The 26891-nt window shown below is 35.9% G+C and overlaps 3 protein-coding genes across 3 annotated transcripts; 2 read left to right on the forward strand and 1 right to left on the reverse strand.

The window, feature by feature from the left end:
* Positions 1 to 2594: 2594 nt before the first annotated feature.
* On the reverse strand, positions 2595 to 3457 carry LOC138873607 (uncharacterized). Its single transcript, XM_070152079.1, has 2 exons — positions 3097 to 3457; positions 2595 to 2998 (listed from the first exon to the last, which is right to left on the reverse strand). The coding sequence occupies exons 1-2, from the start codon at positions 3455 to 3457 to the stop codon at positions 2595 to 2597; spliced, it is 765 nt and encodes a 254-aa protein (XP_070008180.1).
* A 4938-nt stretch (positions 3458 to 8395) lies between these two features.
* LOC104242797 (uncharacterized) lies at positions 8396 to 9334 on the forward strand. The gene has a single exon (XM_009797878.2). It carries the CDS (start codon positions 8396 to 8398, stop codon positions 9332 to 9334), a length of 939 nt encoding a protein of 312 aa, XP_009796180.1.
* A 13941-nt stretch (positions 9335 to 23275) lies between these two features.
* On the forward strand, positions 23276 to 24746 carry LOC104242798 (uncharacterized). Its single transcript, XM_009797879.2, has one exon. It carries the CDS (start codon positions 23454 to 23456, stop codon positions 24537 to 24539), a length of 1086 nt encoding a protein of 361 aa, XP_009796181.1. The 5' UTR covers positions 23276 to 23453; the 3' UTR covers positions 24540 to 24746.
* The last annotated feature ends 2145 nt before the right edge of the window (positions 24747 to 26891 follow it).

Genomic DNA, 26891 nt, shown 5'->3' on the forward strand with positions numbered 1-26891 from the left:
CTCATCCCTTCCCTTGGTTCATCAAACTCCAAGTTTTACCCCCAATTAGAACTTGAAAGAGAGGGAAATTGATTAGGGTTTGTGTGGGATTTTTGGGGAGGAGTTGTTGGGGTTCAATTTGGTTTTGAAGGCCTGAAATATGGGTGAAATAACTGAGTTGATAATCCCTTAAAAGTCCCCTCTTGGCCGACTTTGGGGCTTTTAATTTTGTCCTCTCATTTTGGCAAGTAGGTGATGCACCTACTTGTCACCTACCAATCTGCGCATGCTCGCGAAAATATGAATATCTCTATACTCCAAGATCGTATTAACAAACAGTTTAATGTGTTGGAAACTAGACTCATAGATCTTTAATTTGATAGGTAGATCACCCCTTAATTTCTTGTAAATGGATAGAAAAGCTTAGTAACATTTGACCTAATGTTTAAGTAAAATTATGAACCTAAGTTGCGGCAACTTTTGTCGACTTTTGTTTCATAACTCGTTTGACTTCAAGACTTATGATACAGATATTATATGATTCAAATACCTTAAAACATGACCTCTTGAGTATATTAAGCACCTCTAGGTTTACCCAAAAATACGGCTCACAACATCCTTGATTCGTTTAACTTCTAATACTTGTTAACCACCCTTATACACCTTTGTATCATTTAAGACCAATAGAATTAACTTCTTATCATCTTAAAGATAATATCTTCATGGATTTATGTTGACTACCTTATGGCATGAACTAACGTACGTGAATATGGGTTGTAACACCTCCTCCCCCCCCCTTAGGAACATTCGTCCTCGAATGTAAGGGTTTATGGGGAGTCCAAATCATCCTAGATTCCAATGGAAATTTTCGGTCAATTTCCCCCTATAAAATGGTCACTAGCAAAGCTTGCAAGTAGTTAAGCCCAATGTATGGCCTCACAGTGCTACACAAAGCATTATGGATATGTACATTATCTGCATATCACCATTTTGTATTAAAGAAGAGTATTGTCAAGTTATTGCTTACCTCATAGAGCTGTTTCACCTTCTAATGTATCCTGTGTTCCACCAGCATCCTTGTTATCTTCATTCTGAAATAGGTAAGGGTAATTAGACTTCATTTTCTCTTCTGCTTCCCATGTCATTTCTTCTATATTCTTGTTCCTCCACAATACTTTGACGGAAGCTACATCTTTCGTTCTCAGCTTGCGGACTTGTCGATCTACTATAGCCAATAGCACTTCTTCATATGATAGATCCTCTATAACTTGTACATCTTTGATAGGGACGACTCGAGAAGGGTCTCCAATACATTTCCTCAACATAGATACATGGAATACCAGGTGGACAACTTCCAATTCGGATGACAATTCTAACTCATAAGCAACCTGTCCAATTCATCGAAGAATTTTGTAGGGTCCGATATACCTTGGACTCAGCTTACCTTTCTTCCCAAATGTATAACACCCTTTATTGGTGAGATCCTCAGGAAACCCCAATCACCAACCTCAAACTCCAGATCACGACGTCAGACATCAGAATAAGACTTTTGCCTGCTTTGTGTCGTCCTCAATCGCTCCTGTATCACTTTCACCTTCTAAATGGCTTGGTGAATCAAATCTGGCCCATATAATTCTGTTTTACCGACTTCAAACCATCCAACTGGTGATCTACATTTCCTCCCGTATAGTGCCTCGTATGGGGCCATTTTAATACTGGAATGGTAGCTATTATTGTAGGCGAATTCTATGAGTGGAAGATGGTCATCCCAATTCCCCTTAAAATCTAGAACATATGGTCGTAGCATATCTTCTAGTGTCTGAATGGTACGTTCAGCCTGCCCGTTAGTCTACGGATGAAATGCAGTGCTGAGATTCACTTGTGGCTTAAGGAAAAGGGCAATCTTGTTTGCTTGGAAATAGGGCATACAGTACAATTGTGATCTTTCACATGTAAGTTTTTCAAAGTACTAATGCTTCTCAAGACCTTTAGAGGTGGATGTCCAAGCCTCCTATGCCACAAAGATATGCTATCACAAGATGTATTCTCACCCTCAATTTTATTCTTAGTACTGGAACTAAAGATGTTATCTACACATGAACTATTTACATATGAAGCAAGCAGGCTACGTTTACTGGCAAAATCAGAATTGAATCATCCTTGTGAACTAGCTTTCAGTATTTAGAAGCCCTGATCCTCCTTACCAACCCCTATCACCTTCCCACTGAAGAGTTCATGAAACAAGCAGAAATTAGGAAAGAATGCTGCTAGATATTTTAACTCTTTTGTGATCCTAGAGACTGATAACAGATTATACTTGAAGTCTGAAATATATAGAACATTAAAAAGAGTTCTATCTCGAAAAATGTGTGTATCACTAGTTTTCCTAATGGTTACTTGTTCTCCAGTAGGTAGGTGCACTCTGTTTATTTCCAAACCTGTCAACTCCTTGAATTTACTTAGCAACCCCAAGTAGTGTACCATGTGATTAGTAGCCCCTGTATCAACTATCCAGTTATTATCAACAGATTAGACATAAAGGTTGTGATAATACCTGCAGGTCCTACTTTAGATGTGTTGGCTACAGATTCAACTTTATTTCCTTGATTTAACATTTACAAAATTTGAGAGTATTGTTCTGGAGTGAAGAATTGAGCATGTGATGATAAATGTGTAGATGGGGAGTTCCCAGCAGTCTGAGAACTGGACTGAGACAGATTCTGCTGCATATCAGGTACTGAAGGTGTTGAACTAGTATTGATCACATTGTTGGCATTATTGTTAGGTCCTCCTCCTTTCTTTTTACACTTGAAATCAGTTGGATAATCATTTAGCTTATAGCAATTATCCTTTGTGTGACCTTTAAATTTGCAGTATTCACAGAAAAGGGGAGCCTTCCCATAGTTGTTTCTAGGCCTATAACCACCTCCACTTGCTTCTCTGTTGCTTAAGAGTGCAACAAGTTCTCCAATCTCAGTTCTAACACTACTACATTCCCCCCACCTATTTTCCTTTGGATCTTAAAATTAACAATCATAACATAAGCTTGGTTTATGTTTGGCGGTGGTCTAATCATGAGAACTTGATTCTTAGCATTCTCTTATGACTCATTTAAACCAGATAGAAATTGGTACAGTTTTTGCACTTGGTAATATTCAGCATGTTGCTTGGACTCAGGGCATCTACAAGAGGGTGGAGGATCCAGAGTTTCATATTCATCCCACAGTTCACATAGTCTCGGAAGATATACAGATACTGAAGACACTCCATGAACAAGTGTGGAAATTTTCTGATGCAAATAGCAGGCTCTAAATGCATTTACTTTGTCACACCTCTCTCTTAAGTCTACCCACACCTTATATGCATTAGAAGCATATATCAATGTGCTAATTAGACTTGGAAAAACTGTATTCAGTATCCATGCTAACAAAATTGCATTACATTTATCCCACAACTCATGTAGACTAACATCATACATCTCCTTTCTACAGATTCCTAACACAAATCCTAATTTATTTTTACCGTGTAGAACAATTTTCATAGATCTACTCCAAATCGAGTAATTTTCAGAACCTTGAAATTGAATTCAAATGAGAACAAAACCTTGAGTGTATGAAGGATGAATATATAGTGGATGATTGTGATGAACAAGCTCGAGATTCTGAATGTTGTGCGATTGAGAAGCTGGTGTACTTGAGGTTTCAGCAGACGGTACTTCTTCATTAATTGGCATCGTTGCGAAGCAAATTCAGTAGAAACACTTCCTTATCTATTCACTAATCACAATAGAGCACTAGATTGTACTCGTAATTTCTCAAAAAGAACAAAGATGTTCGTTGAGTTCTAGCCAGATACAGAAAAGTCCTAATTTTGGAACTTTTGCACTTACCTGAGAAATTGACTCAACAACTGCTGCTTAATTAACACTCGTCTACTGCTTGCTGAGGTGAGGGATCTAGCTCATAGATCTGATACCATGTTGAAGAGCTCAGCTATGGAATCAGATGAGAACATGCACAAAAGTAATTAGAGAGAAGAGAAGAGAAGCTCCAAACTGATTCCATTAGATGAACAGTAAGAAATAAAATCTGTACAGTATTATAACTAACTAACTACTACTTATACAACTAGCCACCCATTTCTCTTAACTTAACTACAGCTCATTGACAGATGTATACCCACACACATAGAGTTCTCTACAGAAACGAACGATTTCCTTTTAATTCATTATTTATTATGGAGAGAGCTCATCACATGGAAAAAAAAAGAGTTGGAGGTTGTAACAGTTCAGGTAAAGAAATAAAACTGTAACGGTTGAAATGTTGGTTTTCCTTTTTGTATATTTTGGAGATGCAAAGGCTTAATTTTTCCAATTTAATACTGGATTATTCTGTTGAATTGAGTGAGAAAAAAACCAAAACACTGACAAAATAAATAAATACATTTCATTGTCTATGAGATGTGCCCTTTAAATATATATATATATATATATATATATATATATATATATAAAGGAGGCCTCTGTGTGAAGTCCTTGGATAAACCTGCAAAAGAAAATGAAACAAGTGAGAACATAACAACACGAAAGCGACCCACATATTGCTCACTCGGGAAAAGAATCTCACAATGAGAACGGGCCTCCCACCGGCCCTTCGAAAGCTCGCGCCATGAGCTCTCAGAATATGATCTTTGCAACACGATGCCCTTGACCCACTCCTTGAGACAAGGGACTGCATTCGGGAACCCAACAATAGTTGCACCATCGCAAAGCACCGATAAGAAGGAAGGGAAAAAAGAGTAAAATAAAATTTTGAATACAAAATTTTACTTACGTGATATATTTAATTTCTCGGGGAACGACATGTGCTCAGCTGGGATCAAGTCCGAGGTCCTCACTCGCATAAAACTGCCTAGCCAGCCTCGATCCCGATCCTCATCAATACTCAAGAAAAGGGCATTGCTAGCCCGATGCTCGAGCTTGATCAGTCCCCCCGAAAGAGTTGGGGACTGTATAGACGCATGAGGTGGTCGACGGTGAATGTCCATCCATCGATCTTGCTCACGAAGAATCGAAAAAGGATCACGATCCTCCAGAATTAAGGGTTAATTTGACCGAGGCATACCTCGTATCTTTTGCAGAAGCCGATGATGACCGGATCCAGTGAGCCCAAAGGGATAAGTGTAAACAGTTAAGTATCCCTCGACGTGGGTGGTGATGTCTTCATTGGGTCCGAGAACCACCACGTACTTGTCAATCCAATTGCAATCCTTTTTACCATAGGGAGGACCTCTTCAATGATCGAGTATATATATCCGAGACCTCCTCACATCAGCCTTGTACGGGGGAAGGTTTTTCAGCCTTGAAATCGGCGATAACCGAACATCCTCCAGGGATGAACAATTTCAATGGAGGTTCCTGTACTGGTTCCTCGACAGCAGTACGCAAAACGGTCTCATCGGCAGTCGGTCGCGAGGCAGAAGGAGTTTCTTTTTGGGGAACGGGTTTTGAAGTCTTCGCTATTTCTTTGAAAATGGAGGAAAATGAGGAAAAAAAGAAGTTAAAGGAGTACGCTTGATGGTTTGGAATGGGGATGAACATAAGTTTTTGTAAAAAATCTCAAATAACCTGGATATAGGTGCCAGAGAATATTAAGATCTCTAAGGTACGAAGACAGAAGGTTTGGATGTAAAATTTGAATGAACAATGGAGGGGGTATTTATAATTTTTCAACGATGGTTCGCATCCAGGAGTGGCTGACCGGCAACTGACAAACATTTAATGCCATTAAGACTTGACTGACGAGATGTTTCATTTACTTTGTCTTTTTCTGTCGCGGGATATCGAAGTAAGAATCGGAAGCTCATGTCGTTTCTCGTCGTCTACTTTTCAAAAAATGAGGGGACTATCTGTATATGGTCGAAATCAAGCTCGCCTATGGCATAATAGGTCAGGCTGAGAACATGGCAATACAGATCGACCCCAAGTCTCACCGGGTTAGAATCCAGGGTCAGAATGCCCCACCTTCGGGAATATCGAGGCCGTGATCCTAGAATCGATCATATCCCCGAGCGAGCTCGAAGCAACATTGTTAGCATGGCCAACAGAAGACTGAATTATCCGTGACTGGTCAGATATTACAACCGGAATCTCGACACTTATCAATGAGGAACCGGCAATCAGCAAATCAAGAGATGTTTTTCTTTTATAAAATTGTACCTAAAATAGGACTCCTCTACTATATAAAGGGAGTCTGATAATTTATTTAACACATTATAACACGCATTCCAAAGCAATACATTATTTTTTCTCTTTAAGCTCTTATTCAATTGTATCTTGATACTGATCGAAGTGCATCTGGTTCGAGGGTGGCTAACCTTTCAAGACTGTAATTGTTCAATTCGTGTGGTTTGAATTTACTTTACCATTATTTATTTCAATTGCAACTTAATTTATCGTTTTGTGTCAAGTTAATCCGCATATCTTAAAACCACTTACAAAATTTAATTGTTATCCGATTTTGAGCTTAAATAAAAAGACTAGCATAATTTCTAAACTCTCTTGCTAAGCAATGAGCAATTAGATTTATTAGCCTTCTAAAAGCACTCCAAGCTATGTAAAATCTTTATTTGAGGAGTTACAAGAAAGTACAATTTCATGGGCATCACATTTAATTATACCCGAACCATCAAAATGTTAATTCAATAAGGCGAGATGTAAACCCATAATTTCAGTATGTCTAGCATTGACACAACCTCGAAAATCCAAGAAGCTGTAGGTACAAATTGACCTTTTGAATCATGTACAACATCCCATGCTCCACTGCGGCCCGAGTAAGGAGAATAGTTATATCTATATTGTACTTCCAAAGAGAGACATTCTAATACAATGCAAATCTTACTTAACGTTTTAAAAATAATGTATCAAAAATTAACCGAAATGTACAATATCAAAGAGATATCGAGATTATGTATGTGGTAAGCCTCTCGCTTTTTTTGGCTACTTCTATTTTACTGCTATATAGAAAAAGCAAATTGAGGAATGAGAATATTGATAACGTCCAAATAGATTCCTCAGAGTAAGTGTACACTGTCATGTGCAATATAATTAACCTAATTATTAGTCGGGATTGAATCTACAAAAAATAATATGAGGCTCTTGGACAAATAAGAGAATTATCATTTTTTATGTTAAGCCAAATACTAATAAGAGTTTCGGAAAAAAATAAACTAATGCGAAAATATAAACTAACATAAAAAATAAATAAAATTGTCAATGGCCACAAAAATAGATATAAGAGAAATCACTCTCAAGTAATGATCCAATGTATTTTACGATACAAATAAGTGCAAACTTATGCTAATTAGCCTCGAATAATAATACTATGTTAGCTTCTCTCGAAAACTAACAAGATTATCTAGTTAAATATTCCTAGAGCAATTAAGAGCATTAAGTACACTCCGAATATGACTACAAGTAGTTCGATTTTTTGTGATTATGAGTTGACTTGATTAGCAAGTACGGTTAGGTGTCATCACGACCTGAAGTTGAATTTTGGATCTTGATAGAAAAAATGTATAAAGAGACAAATAGAGATAGTATAACGATATTTATATTTTGAACTAATTTAAAGTAAATAAATTAAATAATATAAAAAAGTTATATATATATATTTAAATGTTGAAATAGTTTCAAGATTGAGGATAAAAGTGTAATTTTTATTAAATTTTTAGAATAAAAAAAATTTATATTTACCAATGATTACTAAAAGTCAATTGGTAAGCTAATGAAAGATCACATTATAGTATAATAATATCAAGTAATGAATAATGCAATAACTATAAGCAAATATTAAAAAATATATATATATAAAAAAATAAAAAATAAAAACAGATCACAATGTGAAAGTGAGAATTTGAGATGAAAAATAAAGTGGTAATCAGAATTTTGTTAAAATATATGATCTAATATGCTCGAACAAGACAGAACATAACGTGTAATATTCTTTAATATTGAAACAAAATATAAATACTAAATTCAAGAGGTTGGGTTGCTAAAAATATAAAAAAATGCAAACATTTTATTCAAATTTGAGCAATAGTTTCATGTTCATCTGCACAATTAATATCCAATAATTATCGATAATTTTTAATTTAAACTAATGGTTCAAATAAAACACAGATGGCACATTTGGTAACCAAACAACAATCTAATAGTAAGTAATAAACAAATAAGGGAATCCACACACCCTAACAAGATTAAGAGCTGACTTATGAACAGCTGTTGCCTTAATTAGTCATTTAGTCGTTACCCACTTATTCTTTCTCCAGTTCTCCATCATCTAAAATCCTCTTCCAGTTTCCATCTCTTTTAGTCCCTTTTTTCTATTTTTCCTAAATCAACCAACCATTCGAAAAGATGCTTTCAGTTGGTTATAAATACATAATTCTGTTGTTTCTTATTGTTGTTGTGATTGGATCTGAGTCAGACTTGTCAGGAAAAAGCTCACTTGATTCCTTACTTCAAGAATATGCTTTCAAGGCATTGAGATTTCCAGAAACTAAAACAGGTACTCCTTATAACGGATCTGTTCCTTCCAATTTGAGTGGGATTAGAATTTCTGCTTTAATGCTTAAAAGGGACAGCTTAAAATGGAGAGGTTATGGTTACTATAATGAATTTTTTATCCCAACTGTGGTCATTGAGGAGCCTTATGTAGAGGATCTTGTTCTGGTTTACCAAAACATTGGTGATTATTGGTCCTCATATTATTATTCTTTGCCTGGTTACACTTATCTAGCACCAGTTTTGGGAATCTTAGCTTATGATGCTTCTAATTTGTATGCCACAAATTTACCGGAATTGGATATTTTAGCGATGGATGATCCTATTACTATCAAGTTTCCTTATGTGCAGCCTGCCCCAGAGGGATCTTTGCCCAAATGTGTTTATTTCTACTCCAATAATTTGGTCGAATTTGGGGATGTTACAGATGGAAATATTTGTGAGACAAGAATACAAGGCCACTTTGCTATAGTTGTTGAGGTGTCTGTTGCTCCAAGTCCTTCTCCTGCTGCTGATGAAATTGCTCCAAGTTTTCCTCCTACTCCTCATGATGATAATAATGATCATCAAAAGAACAAATCTGAAATATGGATTATTTCATTGGTAGTATTTCTAGTTTTTGCTCTATTCGGAATATTGTTTGTTATTGTAAAACGGTTTGGATTATTAGAAAAAAGACAGAGGTTGTATGATTCAGCAGAAATTGTTGAGCCCTTGTTAGGGAACACTGAGGTGACATTGCCATTGGAAGCTCCAAGTAGACCATTGCTAGAGAACGACTACGTGCTTTAGGTTATACACAAACCTTTACACATCTCGTAGAGTCATGTGTCCTAGTACTCCTTTTTTGGTTTTGGTGTTTGGTTTCCCACATTGGGATTGGGGTATCCAAATCCTTTAATTAACTATGAAATTCACAGTAGTTACAACCCCACCACAATCTTCAAAACAACAATTTGTAGCTTACATTGCAAGGATTTTTTTTACATTATTCATGTAATTTAATGTATAATAACAAGTTAGTTACTCTATTTTCTAGTCCATCAAATTATGAGTTAAATTAGATTATCGCTTAATAAAACATGAATGCATATTTAACTATGTATTATATTTGTTCAACCAACATGACGCTGTGAAAGTTTCCGAAAGAAATAAAAAAGTTGTGACTCCCTCTGTTTTCATTTAGTTGTTATACTAGTTTTAGCGTATGCGTGCACGTGTGTCCCATATTAATAGTAATAAATTAATATAATATTACTTAAAAATAATATTAGTCATAAAAAAAATTATAGAAGAAATGCAAATCTTTAAAAATGATCAATGATGATCCTTTTTAGTTAACTAAATAAAGAAAAAGTCCATGGCTATATTGTTCGCAATAGTATCTCAGTCCTTTCATGACCGTTCTACTTTGAGGAAATTACTTGAAAGGACAAGTTTGAAATGAAATAATGTTATCTCTAGAAATTTTCTTATATTATTTTTATAAGCAAACGTAATGACTGAGAAAATATTCTTAGACCAACTATGAGAAGATATGAATATAGTTGGTTGATGTTTGTAATTAGAAAAAAGAAGAGAAAAGCTAAAAAGAAATTAAATATTGACGTTTTGTCCTTGAGTACTCTATTAAACTCAAAGGAGCACCAATAAGCCTAACATGTTCTCTCATTACATATTTTCTTCTTTCAACTCATCTATTTTAATAATCTCCAATAAAGCTCTTTTATAGTTTAGAACACTTTATAGAGAGCATTCTCGATACAACTATGAGAATGCCAATCCATTTCAAAATTTAGATAAAGAACTTAGTTGAATTAAAATAACGATTTTACAAATAATGCACTAAATTCACCTCATACTCATATTAAATTCTAAATTATAAAGAGAGATTTTATATTCGAAACAAGCAAATGGAATTGGAAAAGACAATATTTAAGGAAATAACAAACGCATAGATGTTCTAATTAAAACATTTTGAAGTTACAATATTGCTATTCCAGTAACTTAGCACTTGAGTATAAATGTTGTCATATGTTGTAAAACATAACCAACACATATATATCTAGTATTCATGCATCATTAAGCATAGCAGTAAAGTAAATCAATTCGGCTATCATCTCAAACTAAGAAACAAAATAAGTTATGGTCAATGAATATTATTCAGTAAAAGGTCAGGACGTAGAGATAAAGAAAAATTGAGAAAAATAAATTAACAAATAACAAAATATGAGTAGTTGTTAGATATCTTCAAGGAAAAATACTGAGTTGCTATATATGAGAAAAAGAGTTACAAGAAAATTATTTCATAGGAGATGTGTGGATCATTTGATCTTCATCAAATTTACGTTGAATTTTCACGCTTATTAGTCCTCATAATCTGCAATAACAAACATAAGAGGATCTCTCAGGATTTGATCGGTGGCGTCGAAGCGAATTCAAAGAATTTGTGGAAAGATACTCCTACCTCTTGTACTGCTAGCCTTAAAATTACAAAATTCATTCAACATAATTAATTATATATACAACCTTTAACTCAAGCAAACACCATGGCAGTCACGGAAGATATGCACATATACAAAAAAATAAATATCTATAGAACTTAGAAGAAGTACAACAAGAAGAAAATAACCTTTACGTTAAGAAAAAAAATAAAAAAAATAAAACAAAAGGACATCCCAAGCTTATAAGACCGAAGATTTTTGATGATTGAAGATCCAACAGAATGTGTCAACCTTTCCATGGGAACTGCTTTCTCTATTTGTACTTTTCAAGTGTTCAGTGAGTACTTTGCATGGCCTTTTATCATTTAAATTCTTCTTGAGGTTAGGAAGACAAAACAAATGTCCATTGAGTTTTTCAACATTAATAAATAAAATAACCGTCTCTATTCCTATTCCTAATGACTACAAACTCTTGATATTTGTTATTTATTAGAATGTAAATTTACATTCTTGTACAAATTTTTTAAATAAGAGTTGCGTTAGATTGAAGAGTAAAGCTGTCATTCAACTTTTGATGGGTAAATTTGTAAATCAACTTTTAACTTAGGGTGTTTCCACTTTTAATATAATAATAATAATAATAATATATATATATATAGATAGTATATAGTATAGCATAGTATAATATGATGATATATAGTAGAAATTTTCAATGTTTGACCAATCAGTGTGCATTACAGCAATATCTATTGGGCTTTTGCAGTTGCAAACAATTCGAAAATGTCTTACAGCAATATCTATTGGACTACTTCCATGTGACATGGTAAAAATTGCACGGGCGTCCTATTTGGTCGACCCATTTAATTTATACTTATTTTTTAAAATTTTTTAATTTGCACCCACTTTTTAAACAACTCCAGCTCCATTTCTCCTCCCCTTCAGTACCTCACCAGAAGAAAGCAATGTTGTATTTTAACATTTATAAATAACGATGGAATAGTAGTATCAACAAAGTGAAGAGAAAATGCAGTTTTTTATCTGCATAAATACTAAAGGGGAACTAGATTTTGATAAGAGTTGGTATCCAAGTTCTTTGTGCATTTAATCTTTCTCTTTCTGATGTTTTTTTCATCTACAGATATTTCTCTACTGGACAAAATGGTGATATATGAAAATGAGAAACAACGAGTTGGATGGCTTCCAGCAAACTGCAACAGGCTACTACTACCAGATAAATTACTCATAAGCATGAAAAAATACTTTATGACTAAAAATCTCAACGAGAATCACCAAAGTTATAGCGGCTATCTAACGAAATATCAATTTGAAGCTAGCTTAGAAATATCAAGCTAACTTAGAGCTGAAGTTTCCCAGTTACAACACAAAAACTTCAGTTCTAGAACTGAAGTTCTCTAGTTACAACACAAAAACTTCAGCTCTAGAGCTGAAGTTTCCAGTTACAAAACAAAAACTTCAGCTCTAGAGCTGAACTTCAGGCCCGGCTATTAGAATGTTGAAGTTTTGCGTGATTGCCTTTGCTACTTCATCCCCGTGTGCTGAAGTCATGCGAAAAAGCGGGTACGCTTGCAATTTTTTTTGCAAAGCGGGCACAAGTTAAAATGTGACACAAAAAACGGGTATAGATGCAAATGCCCATGTGACATGAATGATTCCTTAATTAATAATATGAAATTCGGGAGAAATTTAAAAATAGCCAGATTTACAAGTGTTCATTCAGCCACAGTTTCAAAAGTAATCGAAATTTAGTCACTTTTCATATAAAGATAAATCTGAACAAAAATACTATTCAAAAGCTGGAAAAATACACCAGCATAATATACTGGAGTTACAGTATAATATACCGGTCCAGCATAATATACTGGAGTTTGGAGCACCGGTGCTCCAATCTCCAGTATATTATACTGGAGCCAACAAAGTATACCGGTCCAGCATAATATGCTGGAAGTTCATACACAGGTGCACCGAACTCCAGTATATTATGCTGGACCGGTCTTTGTTACAGCAAAGTAGTGGCTATTTTTTAGTGACTTGACAAATACTAGCTATTTTTAAGTGACCAGTCTGAAAACTGGCTAGACCGTCAGAGAGTTTTTCACTCAAAGGTGTGTGAATGCGACTCTTATATTCCCCTACCCTACTTGCCTTCTTGGAAAATAAAAAATCTTTGCAGAGTGGGAATTTGTACAAGACTAACTCAATTCACGTACTCTAATAAAATCGGCGCATCAGCACATGTTGCTCAACTGATTAAACTTTCACTAAAAGTTCTTAGTGATTTACGAATAATGTAATTCATCTGATCTAGGCACAGTATAAAAAAAAATATAGTGGTTAATATAGAATGTGAAACGTTTTTTTTTTGGGGTGGGGGTTTCAATAAAAATGTAGGAAACGAGAAGTTATCCATGGTGTTAAAGAATCTTGAAGCTAGAGGAAATGAGAATGAGGAAATTTACCCTATAAGTGATTTAAATTATTATTTACTTCTAATTGTGGGGCTACGTATGTACGAGGTGGCGAGAATTCGTGCATAACTACTAATTATGCTTATGTCGGGTAGTTTAGGACCCAAATCATGAAATGCTTGTAATATTTTGTCACGACCCGGATTTTCCACTGTCGGGATCATGATGAGGCCTAACTTTTTAAAATGCTAGGCAAGCCAACAGATAAATATCTAAAATGCTAACTGCTATCCAAAACAGTACATAGCAATAATTAAACCAAAACAAATTAAAGAAGAGCGAAAATTTGTAATAATCCAAAAACTACTATACGACTATCCAAAATCTGGTGTCACAATCCACGAACTTCTAAGAGTCACTACAAATATTGGTTTAAAAAAAATACATCTGTTCTCGAAATAAATAAAAACAGTGAAACTAGGATAACTGGAAGGGACTCTAGGGTCTGCGAATGCTAGCAGATCTACCTTGGGTCTCCTGTGGACTGAAAGCAGCAACCCAACTCTGATCAATGCGGCCCAGTACCAGGATCTGCACAGAAAGTGCAGAGTGCAGTATCAGTACAACTGATCCCATGTACTAGTAAGTGTCGAGCCTAACCTCGGCGAAGTAGTGATGAGGCTAGGACACGACAATAATATGAATCTGTGCAGTTAAATCATATCCGAGAAGATAACAACGAATGGAACTTTAACAAATATTAACGGGAATGGAGAGAAACATGCTGAGGGGAATATCAATTCCTGAAGTAGTACAGTACAGAAACGCAGTAAATAACATGCCTTGCACCTATGAAAGTAATAACACAACAAACAAGTGCACGACATCACCCTTCGTGCTTTTACTCTAGTACTCACCATAAGAAACAACAGAAACGGCACAACATCACCCTTCATTCATTAACTCTCTCATAACATGGCATGTCATAACCCTTCGTGCATTAACTCTCTCATAGCATGACACGACATCACCCTTCATGCATTATCACTCACAGAATACGGCACGAAATCACCCTTCGTACATTATCACTCACTCACAATACATTGCACGACATCACCCTTCGTGCTTTGTACTCTTCCTCACCCAAACAACAAAACAATAACAACCCGACAAGGGAATCATCAATAACCAACATCGTTTCAACAATTAACTTCACAATATAAATCTCAACTTGAGTCAATACTCAACCAATATCTAATTCCAGGAAAAACATGATAGGATTTGTTTAACACAAAGAATAACCAGTTTAAGCATGAACAATACGAATAAAGAATACAACAGTCACAAGTAACAGACTCACTCTCATGCTATGACTCGACGACAATGCATAGGTATTCGTCACCTCACCTATACGTTGTACTCAATAACCAAACACATAGCAAATAAAGCAACAACACCTAATCCCTCAAGCTAAGGTTAGCCACAACACTTACTTCGATTCTACGGCCGAACTCAAGCCTCAATCACCGCTTTTCCCTTGGTTTCCACCTCCGAACCACTCGTATCTAGTCATAGTTAACTTAATAAAATGAATTAACGCTAAAGAAATCAATCCTAATGCACAATTTCAAGTTTCCCAATATTTTTCCCAAAAAGTCAAAAACCGACCCCCGGCCCGCTTGGTCAAAACCCATTCACCCATTCATCCCTGAGCCCAAATATGTAATTAGTTTCGGAATCGGACCCCAAATCGAGGTCAAAATTTCAATTATACAAAAACCTATAATTCTACCCAAACCCCCAATTTCCCACCATGAAAACCCTAGATTTTAGGTTAAAAATTGATGAAATGCAATGGGTAGTTGAAAGAAAGTAGTTTAGAATCATTTACCAACACTTTGGAGAAGAAGTTGTCTCTTGAAAATCACCTCTATGCCTTCTAGTTTTTGAAAATATGAAAGAATGGCCTAATCCCATTTTTGATTCTGTTTTTAAAACACTGGACAGGTCTTCATCGCGTTCGCGATGCATTGCGGTCAGAAGGGCCTTTGCATTCGCGAAGAGCTGCTCGCGTTCGCGATGGTCTGTCCCCCTGACCATCGCGTTCGCGGGCCTAGGACTGCGTTCTTGAACAAAAACTCAATGATTCCCCAGCCCACCTCTATTTTACTCTACGCGTTTGCGTGAGGCCGGTCACATTCGCGAAGTGCAGCCCCTAGTGCTTCGGGTTCACGACTATGGCTTCGCGTTCGCGATGAACAATATCCTCCCCAGCCCAGGTTACACTTCGCGTTCGTGGGAGTATCTTTGCGAACGCGAAGAAGAAAACCAGAAACACTGATTGCAACAAAACACACTAGATTTCTAAATGTAAAACATCTCGTAGCTTATCCGAAACTCACCCGAGCCCTCGATGCTCCAAACCAAACATGCACACAAGTCTTAAAACATCATACGGACTTGCTCGCGTGTTCAACTCGCCAAAATAACACCTAGAACTACGAATTTTAGCATCAAATTGCATGAAATTTTTAAGAAAGTTCAAAAGTTCTATTTACTCAACCGAAGGTTCGAATCATATCAAATCAGTTTCGTTTCTCACCAAATTTCACAGATAGTGCATAAATATCATAACGGACTTGTACTAGGATCCAGAACCACAATACGGACCCGGTATCTACAGAATCACTTATTAATCAGTTTCTTAAAACCTTTATATTCCAATTTAACAATTTTCATTAAAAATTCATTTCAAGGGCTAGGGACCTCGGAATTTGATTTCAGGCATACGGCCAAGTCTCATATTTTACTATAGACCCTCCGGGACCTTCAAAATACGAGTCCGGATCCGTTTACTAAAATGTTGACCGAAGTCAACTAAAATCAACTTTTAAAAGTAAAACTTATTATTTTCTCAAAATTTCACATAAAGGCTTTCTCGAACGCACCCGGACTGTGCATGCAAATCGAGGAGAAATAGGTTGAGGTTTTGAAGGCCTCAGAACCCCAAATTGGGTTCTAAAATATGAGATGATCTTTTGGGTCATCACATGTTTGCACCCTACTTGTTAATTAAAGTGTCTAAATTATATTGGCACTTGACAAAGGAATTGTGAAAGATCGAATTTCACTTACTTGAGTTTTGACGGGTTACTTGACCGTTTATAGAAATAGTGCTTTTTTGTGTATTTGCCTTGTAATAACTCTTAAATCAGATGTTCATAGAGTTTCCTCTCCTCTCTTCTTGTGGAGCGGGCCGAACGCCCCGGTAGTAGAACAGATGCATCTATGGTTCGTGCCGCTCGACCCTCGGCAGTGTACACATTATTCTGGATCAAACCATACGACCTTGGCCTAAATCGTGCGTGATAATGTTTGGAGCCCGAATACGCTTGATATACTTTTGTGACTTAAGAGGTTATAGTTTATTTAATGGCTTGAAATTGTTAAAGTAGTTATTATGTTATTGCTATTGTTGTTATTCATGTACCTATGGCCTATTAGAATTTTCGTATCTTATTATTGGCCCGCAATAAGTGTCGAAGTCGACCCCTCGTTACTAATTCTTCGAGGTTAGACTGGATACTTATTGGGTACATATTATTTATGTACTCACACTACATTTTTGCACTAATCGTAAAGGATCTAAGGCAGGTGCATCAGGCAGTCATACCGGCGCGGACCACCGATACCCCGAGGCTTAGTGGTGAGTTTCTTCCTGAGCTGTTATGCAGCACCCAAAGTCTTTCTTTCACATTTAGTTTCTGTCTACTTTATTTTAGACAGTAGTTAGGATTTGTATATTCTACTAGTTGCTCATACACTTATGCCACCAGGTCTTGAAACACACACTAGTAGACTTTATAGTTTTGGAGTATTAATTTCACTGCATTTGCTCACTCATTAGCCTTCGTTTTACTTTATTAAATTTGTTCCTCCTTATTTTTTTAATAAATGGAATTCAACTACTTGAAAATTTATTAAAAAGAGTATATACGGTCAAAATCGGGCTTGCCTAATTTTGTATGACTGGCCGAAAGTCAAAATGATAAGAAGTGATAGGGGTGGTGAATATGAATCTCCTTTTGAAGAAATATGTCTAGAATATGGAGTTATTCATCAAACAACAACCCTTTGCACGCCCTAATCCAATGGGATTGCGGAAAGAAAGAATCGTTCATTAAAGGAGATGATGAACACATTGTTGATAAGTTCTGGTTTGCCACCGAACTTGTGAGGGGAAGCCGTTCTTACGGCTAACCGGATACTAAATCGAGTACCCCATAGCAAAACACAATTCATTCCATATGAAAAATGGAAAGGAAGGATGCCCAACTTGAATTATTTGAAAGTGTGGGGTGTTTGGCAAAAGTGAAAGTTTCAAAACCCAAAAGGGTAAAAATAGGACCGAAAACAGTTGATTGTGTTTTCATAGGATATGCGACCAATAGTAAAGCATATCGATTTCTGGTTCATAAATCAGAAAATCCCGACATTCATAATAATACGGTTATAGAATCAGATAATGTAGAGTTCTTTGAAAATATATATCCGTATAAAAAGGAATGCGAGTCGATTGGTGAAGGATCTAAACGACCTCGGGAAGAAACAAAAGAAAGTACATTTAATCAGGAGGATCCAAGACGTAGTAAACGTCAAAGAACGTCTACTTCGTTTAGACCAGATTTTTTGACTTTCTTATTGGAAAATGAGCCTCGAACATTTAAAGAAGCTATATCTTCTTCGGAATCATTGTTCTGGAAAGAGGCAGTCAATAGTGAAATAGAATCCATATTGAACAAACATACATGGGAATTGGTTGATCTTTCTCCTGGAAATAAACCTTTGGGTTATAAATGTATTTTTAAAAGAAAAATGAAATATGATGGCACTATTGATAAATTTAAGGCAAGACTTGTTGTCAAAGGGTGTAGACAACGAGAAGGTCTTGACTACTTTTATACATATTCTCCAGCGACGAGAATTACGTCCATACGAATGCTAGTAGCTTTAGCTGCAGTTTATGGTCTTGAAATTCATCAAATGGACGTAAAGACAGCTTTCTTAAATGGAGATTTGGAGGAAGAAATCTACATGGAACAACCCGAAGGGTTTGTGGTTCCAGGTAAAGAAAAGAAGGTATGTAGACTTGTTAATCCCTCTACGGACTAAAACAAGCACCCAAACAATGACATGCGAAATTTGACCAAACAATGTTGTCAAATGGTTTTAAGATAAATGAATGTGATAAATGTGTGTACATTAAAAATGTTCCAAATCACATAGTCATTGTTTGCCTATATGCGGATGATATGCTAATAATGAGTAATGACATTGCCAACATAAATGCGACTAAGCGTATGCTAATTAGCAAGTTTGATATGAATGACTTGGGAGTTACGTATTTAATTCTGGGGATTAAGATCCAAAAGACTCCTCAAGGTCTGGCATTGTCACAATCTCATTATATTAAGACAATACTTGAAAAATTCAAGCACTTAGGGTTCAAAGTTGCAAAGACTCCAATTGACGTGAATCTTGCATTAGTAAAGAACAAATGCCAAAGCATATCACAATTGGATTATGCTCGTATGTTGGGATGCTTAATGAACATCATGAATTGTACACGACCAGATATAGCTTGTGCTATAAGTAAACTGAGTCGATACACGAGCAATCCAGGTCAATCTTATTGGATGGCAATGAAACGAGTTTTGGGATACTTAGAACATACCCAAAACTTTGATTTGCATTACACTAAATATCCTACGGTAATTGAAGGATATTGTGATGCAAATTGGATCACCGGTTCAACTGATTAGAAGTCCACAAGTGGATATGTATTCACTATTGGTGGAGGAGCGGTATCTTGGAAGTCGTCCAAACAAACTTGTATTGTCCGCTCTACATTGGAGGATGAGTTCATAGCCTTAGATAAAGCCGGTGAAGAAGCTGAATGGCTCCGGAATTTCTTGGAAGATATTCCATTTTGGCCCAAACCATTGGCACCAATATGCATACATTGTGATAGCCAAGCGGCAATTGGAAGGGCTGGGAGCGTTATGTATAACGGTAAATCTCGTCATATACGACGAAGACATAAAACCGTTAGGCAACTTCTCTCTAGAGGAATTATCACGATTGACTATGTAAAGTCAAGTGATAATGTGTCAGATCCACTTACAAAAGGCCTAACTAGAGAGGTAGTTGAGAAATCATCGAGGGGAATGGGACTATGGCCGAGAACAAGTCATTGTGGCGGTAACTCTACCTAGAAGACTGGAGATCCCAAGATCTAGGTTCAAGGAGATCAAACAAAGTCATTAATGACGGTTCAACATTGTCAACAAAATTTGTTTTAGTCCATTCTCGTGATGAGACAATGTTCAGTACCAAGGATAAAGCATTAAGGCTTTTTAATGATTTCTAAATTTGATACAGGGTATATCAAATAGTGTATCTATGAGATGACACGTTTAGGAATCACCTATGTATGTGTGAAGTGTTAGCCGCTTCAAGGAGAATTTTGCAAGGCCAATTCTCTACGCACTTATGAAACCAGGCAGTGTTCATGGCTGAAACGAACACAACAATGAGAACCAAAGACGGTTAAGGGATTGATTGTGTGACTTATGGTTGTCTAGGTATACACTAAAGTTCGACGGTTCAAAGATATCAAATCTACCGATTGACCGAGTATATCCGACATAAGTTCACTACGGAAAGTTCAAAGGGAAACCTACTTATCCAGATGCAATTAATCCTTGCTTGCAAATCACACAAGTTTTTCATGCATACTTCCGTGATATAGCCATTCCTTATTCATGTGTGGGATTGTTGAGGATTTTAAAATGAAAAAGTTTTTTAAAGAGGGTGAATGGAAAATGGAGGGAAAATAAAAATTTTGAGTAAAATTTTAAGTTTCCCTCTCTTGAAACATTGTCCCATATTGGAAGAGGAAAAGGATTTTGGTGGGTATATATACAATTGCTCTTCTTGTATCTCTTAAAGAGTTAAGAAGAAGGCAAGCCTTGCGTCGTCGTTGTCGTCGCTCGCTCGGCTTCGACTACGGCTACGACTACGGCTTCGGCTTCGGCTTTGGATTTGGATTTGGATTTGAATTTGGTCAAATGATCGATCGATTGATTATTTTTTTGGACTAAATTTATTTGTTAATAGTAAATATTAACGTAATATTATCCGAGTTTGTAACGGATATGTTCCAATCCGTGGATTTGTTCCAACAGCCTAATGCATCTCCCACCATTGCCAAATGCTTGCTCCATAATAGCAAGTGATTGCTCCATTAGTTAGCAGCCTGGTGCTCCGTCCACCATGGTCAAGTGCTCCACTAAATGAGTGGCAGCGGGTCCGTGTTTAGCACCTAACTGTACTATAAATAGATGGTGCAAGCAGCTTGTTGAAGATACACAGAAAGAAATCGTTCCTCTTCAGTTTACATAGCTGTTGATATCCTCTTCAGAAAGAACTCAATGTTGGCTATACATTGCACTCCTTCCTCTCAGAAATTTCATTCGAATTCTGAGTTCTCCTCCTTCGTTGTGCATTGTTTTAAACTACAAACAAAGCAACTGTAAGTGTGATTTGCTGCCGAACTTTGTGTTCGTTGAAACATTGGGATTTGAAGTACCGCTACACCAGTGTGTAATTCGTTCTATTCTGGGAGGAAATAATCCATAACCTTTGGTACTAGGAGGGGATCAAATTCCTTAAGGAAACAATGTGAATTCAGTGGGCTCGAATTAATTACTATTTCATTTATATTTACGTTTATACGCTAACGTTCTTTTCTCCAGAATTATTATTTACAAATACAGCAAGTAAGAAGATACCACAACCAACATAAATAAATATAGATAATGATATGAATTAACTATAGTTCAAACTCATCGCTCTATGTTAGGATTTGCCTTGATTTTGTTTCTTCATATATTTGGATTTTTTTCTTAAAGGAAGGAGAAAAGACCTTATTATAATTGATCTAACTTTTCCATAAAAGTAAAATATAAACTTCTTCCATATCTTACAGATCCATTTCTTGGAAGAAAAGGTTGTGGAGCTCTATAATTTGAGGATATCTCCTTCGTACACAATACATAACATCCACAATGTAGTCCTTAAAAGAATATTGTTTAGGGGTGACTATCCTCTAAAAAGAAATTCTTTTATATTAGTGATAAATTATATGTAGGTCGATTGACCAAATTATAATAAATTATTTATGCCTTATTTAGTATATTTTTTCGTATTGTCTAATTTATTATCGCTAATGTTTGCTTTATTAGTTTGCGCATGTCATATTATTATTTTTTCCCAACAAGTGGTATAAGAGATAAAAGTTCAACGAGATTGAAGACACGTTCAAGATGGGTTCAGGTCAAATTGCGGCCAATCTGACAATAATGAAAATGTTTGTCCAAAAAAAAGTATAGTTTGGAGTATTACATGTGAAGACATATTTTCAACCATATTTTTACCATTCCTACTGGTGCATCTTTACAAAATAAAAACTGTTTTTAATTCATGCTTACTTTAATGCATAAGCTCAAACTTTTAACCCTTGCTAAATTTTAACGCATGAGCCCTAACCGTTAACCCCTGCTTGCTTTTAACGCAAAAGCTCTATTTTTAATCCTGTTCACTTTTAATGTAGGGTGTACTTTTAATCATACTCACTTGTAATTGAGGGCTCCAATATTTTTAATTATGCTCACTTTTAATTTAGGGCTCTAATTAACCCGTGCTCACTTTAACGACATGACTCTTATTTTCAACCCGTACAATAACAAACAAGAGTGATGAAGATTATATGAAGAAAGCTGATCAAGTATTGTCAAGATAGTTCCGGTCAAAGGGGAGAATTGTTAGGGTTTGCTCTAATTTTTCTTTTCATATATTTGAATTTTTATTTTCCTTGAAGGAAGGGAAAATACCTTACCATAATTAATTTTACTTTTCATAAAAGAAAAATATATATCTCTTCCATATTTGACAGATCACTTTCTTGGAAAAAAAGATTGTGGACGTATATAAATTGAGGATCCCTCCTTCATACACGATACAATGTAATTCTTAAGAGAGTTTTGTTTAGGAAAAGACTGTTCTCTCAAGAATTTTCTTTTTGTTTTATCTTATTGATAAATCATATGTAGGGCGATTGACCAAATCATAATAAATTATAATGTCTTCTTTAATATTTTTCCTTTTTTTGTTATTTGATTTATCATCGCCAAAATTTATTTTCATGACTTGTTATTTTTTTTATCCCAACACTAAAAAATGTGGACTATTTTATTGGGATTTCTAAGGGATATTTAATGTTGCACACTTATATATCCTTGATAGTTTTGACTAATGTCTTCGAGTCTAGATGTGCTCTGTTTAAAATAAGGTTGTCCAGCCTAATCCATGTTAGCCTGCTGGCCGCATAGGGCTAGGTCGAAGGCGGACATGTGAGGCTAACATTAGAAAAGTTAATAAATATTTTTCTATAAGGAAATAATTATCACTTATCAATCAACTACAAGAAAACATTTTTCTAAACATATTAGAATGGAGAATTGTCTGTTTCTTAAACCAAAAAGCAAGACCGAAATAAATAATAGTAAAAGCAGTAATAAAAAATAAAAAATAAAAAATAAATGAATAAGGGACCACATGATATCACTATTCAGAGCTGACCTTAGATAAAACAACTGCCATGAAAATTATATGAAACTGAATACCATAATTCTTATTTGGATTTTTGCTTTTTATAGTGCTAGAAATCTGCACAGATGGAACATTTGGTAACCAAACAGCAACTTGATAGAATAAACAAATAATTTTGAATCCAACACCGTAGCATGATTAAGAGCTGACTTAATTTTGAATAGCTGTTGCCTTAATTAGTCGTTCCCCACTTATTCTTTCTCCAGCTCATCACAAATGTATTCCACCTTCTGAAATTTCATTCCAATTTTAATCTCTTTTAGTCCCTTTTCTCTAGTTTCCATAATTCAAACAAAATTTACGCAAAATATGATGCATTCAGTTGGTTATCTATACATAATTATCTGGCTTGTTGTTGTCGTCGTCTTTGCATCTGAATCAATTAGTACTTTAGGGTCGCCAGCAAAAAGCTCAATTGATTCTTTACTTCAAGAATATGCTTTCAAGGCATTGTCATGGCCAAAAACCAAAACTGGTACTGCTTACAATGGATCTGTTCCTTCCAATTTGGCTGGGATTAGAATTTCAGCTTTGATGCTTAGAAGAGATAGCTTAAAATGGAGAGGTTATGGTTACTTTAATGAATTTATTATTCCAACTGGGATCACTGAGGAGCCTCATGTAACAAGAATTGTTCTGGTTTACCAAAATCTTGGTAATTGGTCCTCATTTTATTATCCTTTGCATGGTTACACTTATCTAACACCAGTTTTGGGTATTTTAGCTTATGATGCAATGGATATGTGTGCCAAAAATAAACCAGAATTGCAGGTTCATGCTTTGGAATTTCCTATTAATATTAAGTTTAGTAATGTGCAGCCTGCACCAGAGGGGTCTTTGATCAAGTGTGTTCATTTTTACTCGAATAATTCAGTCGAATTTGGCAATGTGACAAATGGAAATGGTTGTTCAACTAGAAAACAAGGCCATTTTGGCATAATTGCTGAGTTGAAAGTTGCTCCTAGTCCTTCTCCTTCTGCTGATGGAAATAATAATCAACTTAGTTCTTCAGTGTGGACTATTTCATTGGGATTTGTAGGTTTTGCTTTCTTGGGAATATTATATGTTGTTGCCCAGAAGTTTATATTAGTGGAAAGAAGAGCAGTTTTTGAAGATTCAGCAGCAATAATATTTGAGCCCTTATTGGGGGCAGGGGCAGCTATTGAGCAATCTGAGGTGACATTGCCATTGCCAGAGGAAGGTCCAAGCAGATGTTTGCCGGAGAGCGATTATGCGACAAGACCGTTGCCCGAGAACGACTATTTGCCTCAGATATTAAGCAACTTCAATCAACAATCTGACGAAGAAGATGCGTTGCCGGGGAACGACTATGTGCCTCAGATAGTCAGCAATTTTGGTCAACAAAGTGAAGAAGAAGAAGAAGAAGATGCGTAGTGTATGTTCATTTTTCCTTTATTCAAACCACTAGCTTGGTTACAGAGGTACTACTTTTTTTATCACCTTGTATCATATAATCTAATTTAAGGTGCAAATTGAGGTGGCGTGGTGTAACGTATATAGTTTCTCAAATTACTTTAATTACCTTGATTATGTGTATGAATTAACGGTATCAGTTATTGCATTGTGTTCATTCACGTTTTATCTGTTGTTCTCTAAGTATACCTTCATGGGTAAGGTCATATAGCAGGCTGCGCTTGGCCAGAATGGCAGTAGTCTCAGTGAATATAGCCCATAACAAGCAATGGAATCTTCAACTCATATATGCTCTTTCTTCACAATGAGTAACCACTCATTCTTCTTTGTTTCTCTTTCTTGCTTTTGAGTCTTAAAATGATGAGGTTGGCCGGCAAATAAAGGAGGGGAAAGTGAAAGAGGAAAACTCCTTTGGTGATATTGGATTACATATAAATAAGTGATTGGGATCAGAGGCGGACTCGGGATTTCAAAGTCGGGCATTATCGAATAAAAATTTGAGTAAATGTTAGAGGGGCAACCGAACCCAGGCATCACACTAAAAATCAAGTCATGCCAAATCGACCAGTGCAGTTGCCTAAGTTTGAATCTTAAAGTGCCAATCAAAATATATACATATTATTTCAAATATATACACATTTATACATGCATTTTTTCCAAAATTATCGGGGGTTGGTGACCCTCCTAGCTAAAGGGTAGGTCGACCTCTGATTGGAGTTGAAACCAATCCTGATGTAATCATTCACTCTTTATCATTCACCTCTACTCTTGTAATGACCCGAGCGATTGTTTAAGTTTTAGCATTTTGTTTTGTAATTTGAGACTTCGAGTGGTTTCATATGGTGTATTATGACTTTCTTGTATGGTTGGTATTTATTTTCGGGTGGTTCGGAATGGATTTGATAGAGTGTTTTCCAATTTGGAAGTCTTAAGTTGGAAGAGTTGACCAAGGTTTGACTTTTGAGTAACCGACCTCAGATTGGTGATTTGATGATTCTAATATGTTTGTATGGTAATTTTGGACTTGGGCGTATGTTCGGATCTAAATTTGGATGTTCCTAGAAGGTTTTGGCTCTATCTGTTGAAAGTTGGTAATTCGAAGAATTGGAGAGTTCATAGGTTTAACCAAGAGCTGACTTCGGTATTATCGGGCTCCTATTATGGTTTTGAGACCTTATATAAGTTTATTTTAATGATTGAAACTTGTGTGCAAAGTTTGGTTGTTATTCGAAATATTTAAGTGTGATTCGAACGCATTCAGCATATGTTTGAAGGTTTGAAAGTTAAGAGAATGATTTGATCTTTGATTCTTGGTTTTAATATTATTTGTGGTGTTTCGAGACTTTGAATAATTTATAAGATATATTTGGACGTGTTGGTATGTATGGATATGTCCCCGGGTGTGATTTCGAGTGGTTTCGTATCACTTCAGATAGTTTTTGTATTACTGGTTCTAGTTCTTCGCATTTGCGACCTGGTTTAGCTAGGAGGGTCTCTCATTTGTGAGTGTGTGAGTCACATTTGCGAATGTGGTCTTCCGATATTTTGTTTGCTTTTATGATGGTGTGGGCCGCTTTTGTGACTGGCAACTAGGGAACTTCACATTTGCGAAGTGTTTAGTCGCATTTGCCACATTGGCTGGGTCAAATAGGGTTCGCATTTGCGAGTCTAAGCTTGCTTTTGCAAGTGTCGCATTGCAAGCCTCTGGTCACAAATGCAACATCTACAATTGGATTTAAGTTAAGTATTTCGGGAGTTTGAGCTTATTTCTCATATGCTAAACCCTAAGCTTGGAGAGGGGCGATTTCTTATGGATATTTTCATACAATACTTTGGGGTAATAATCTCTACCCATATTTGGTATCATTTCAAGTATCTACATAAATTATGAACACCCAAAATATAGATTTTTGAGATAAAATTTAGGGTTTGCCTACACTCTGAGAAAGTGTATTTTGAGGATTTGAGTACCGATTTGGATTCAATTTTAGAATCTAATCATTTATTTGGATTCGACAGGTTATGGTCATCAGATTTTGGTATTGGTTCTGGGTTTCAGGCATATGGGCGCAGGGTTGACATTGTTGACTTTTTGAAAATTCTTCAAAGATCAAGTTTTTATTGATTGGGATTACTTCCTCTAACTTCCTTGATTGATGATTGGCTAGATTTAAATCGGTTAGAGGTGATTTCTCAAGAAAACGCGATTTTGGAGCTTTTGGAATAGCTCGGATGAGGTAAGTGTCTTGTCTAGCTTTGGTTGAGAAAGATTTTCCTATTAATTGATATTGTTTGCTACATGTGTGAGTGATG

Source organism: Nicotiana sylvestris, chromosome 7 (assembly GCF_000393655.2).
Source record: "Nicotiana sylvestris chromosome 7, ASM39365v2, whole genome shotgun sequence".
NCBI classification, from domain to species: domain Eukaryota; kingdom Viridiplantae; phylum Streptophyta; class Magnoliopsida; order Solanales; family Solanaceae; genus Nicotiana; species Nicotiana sylvestris.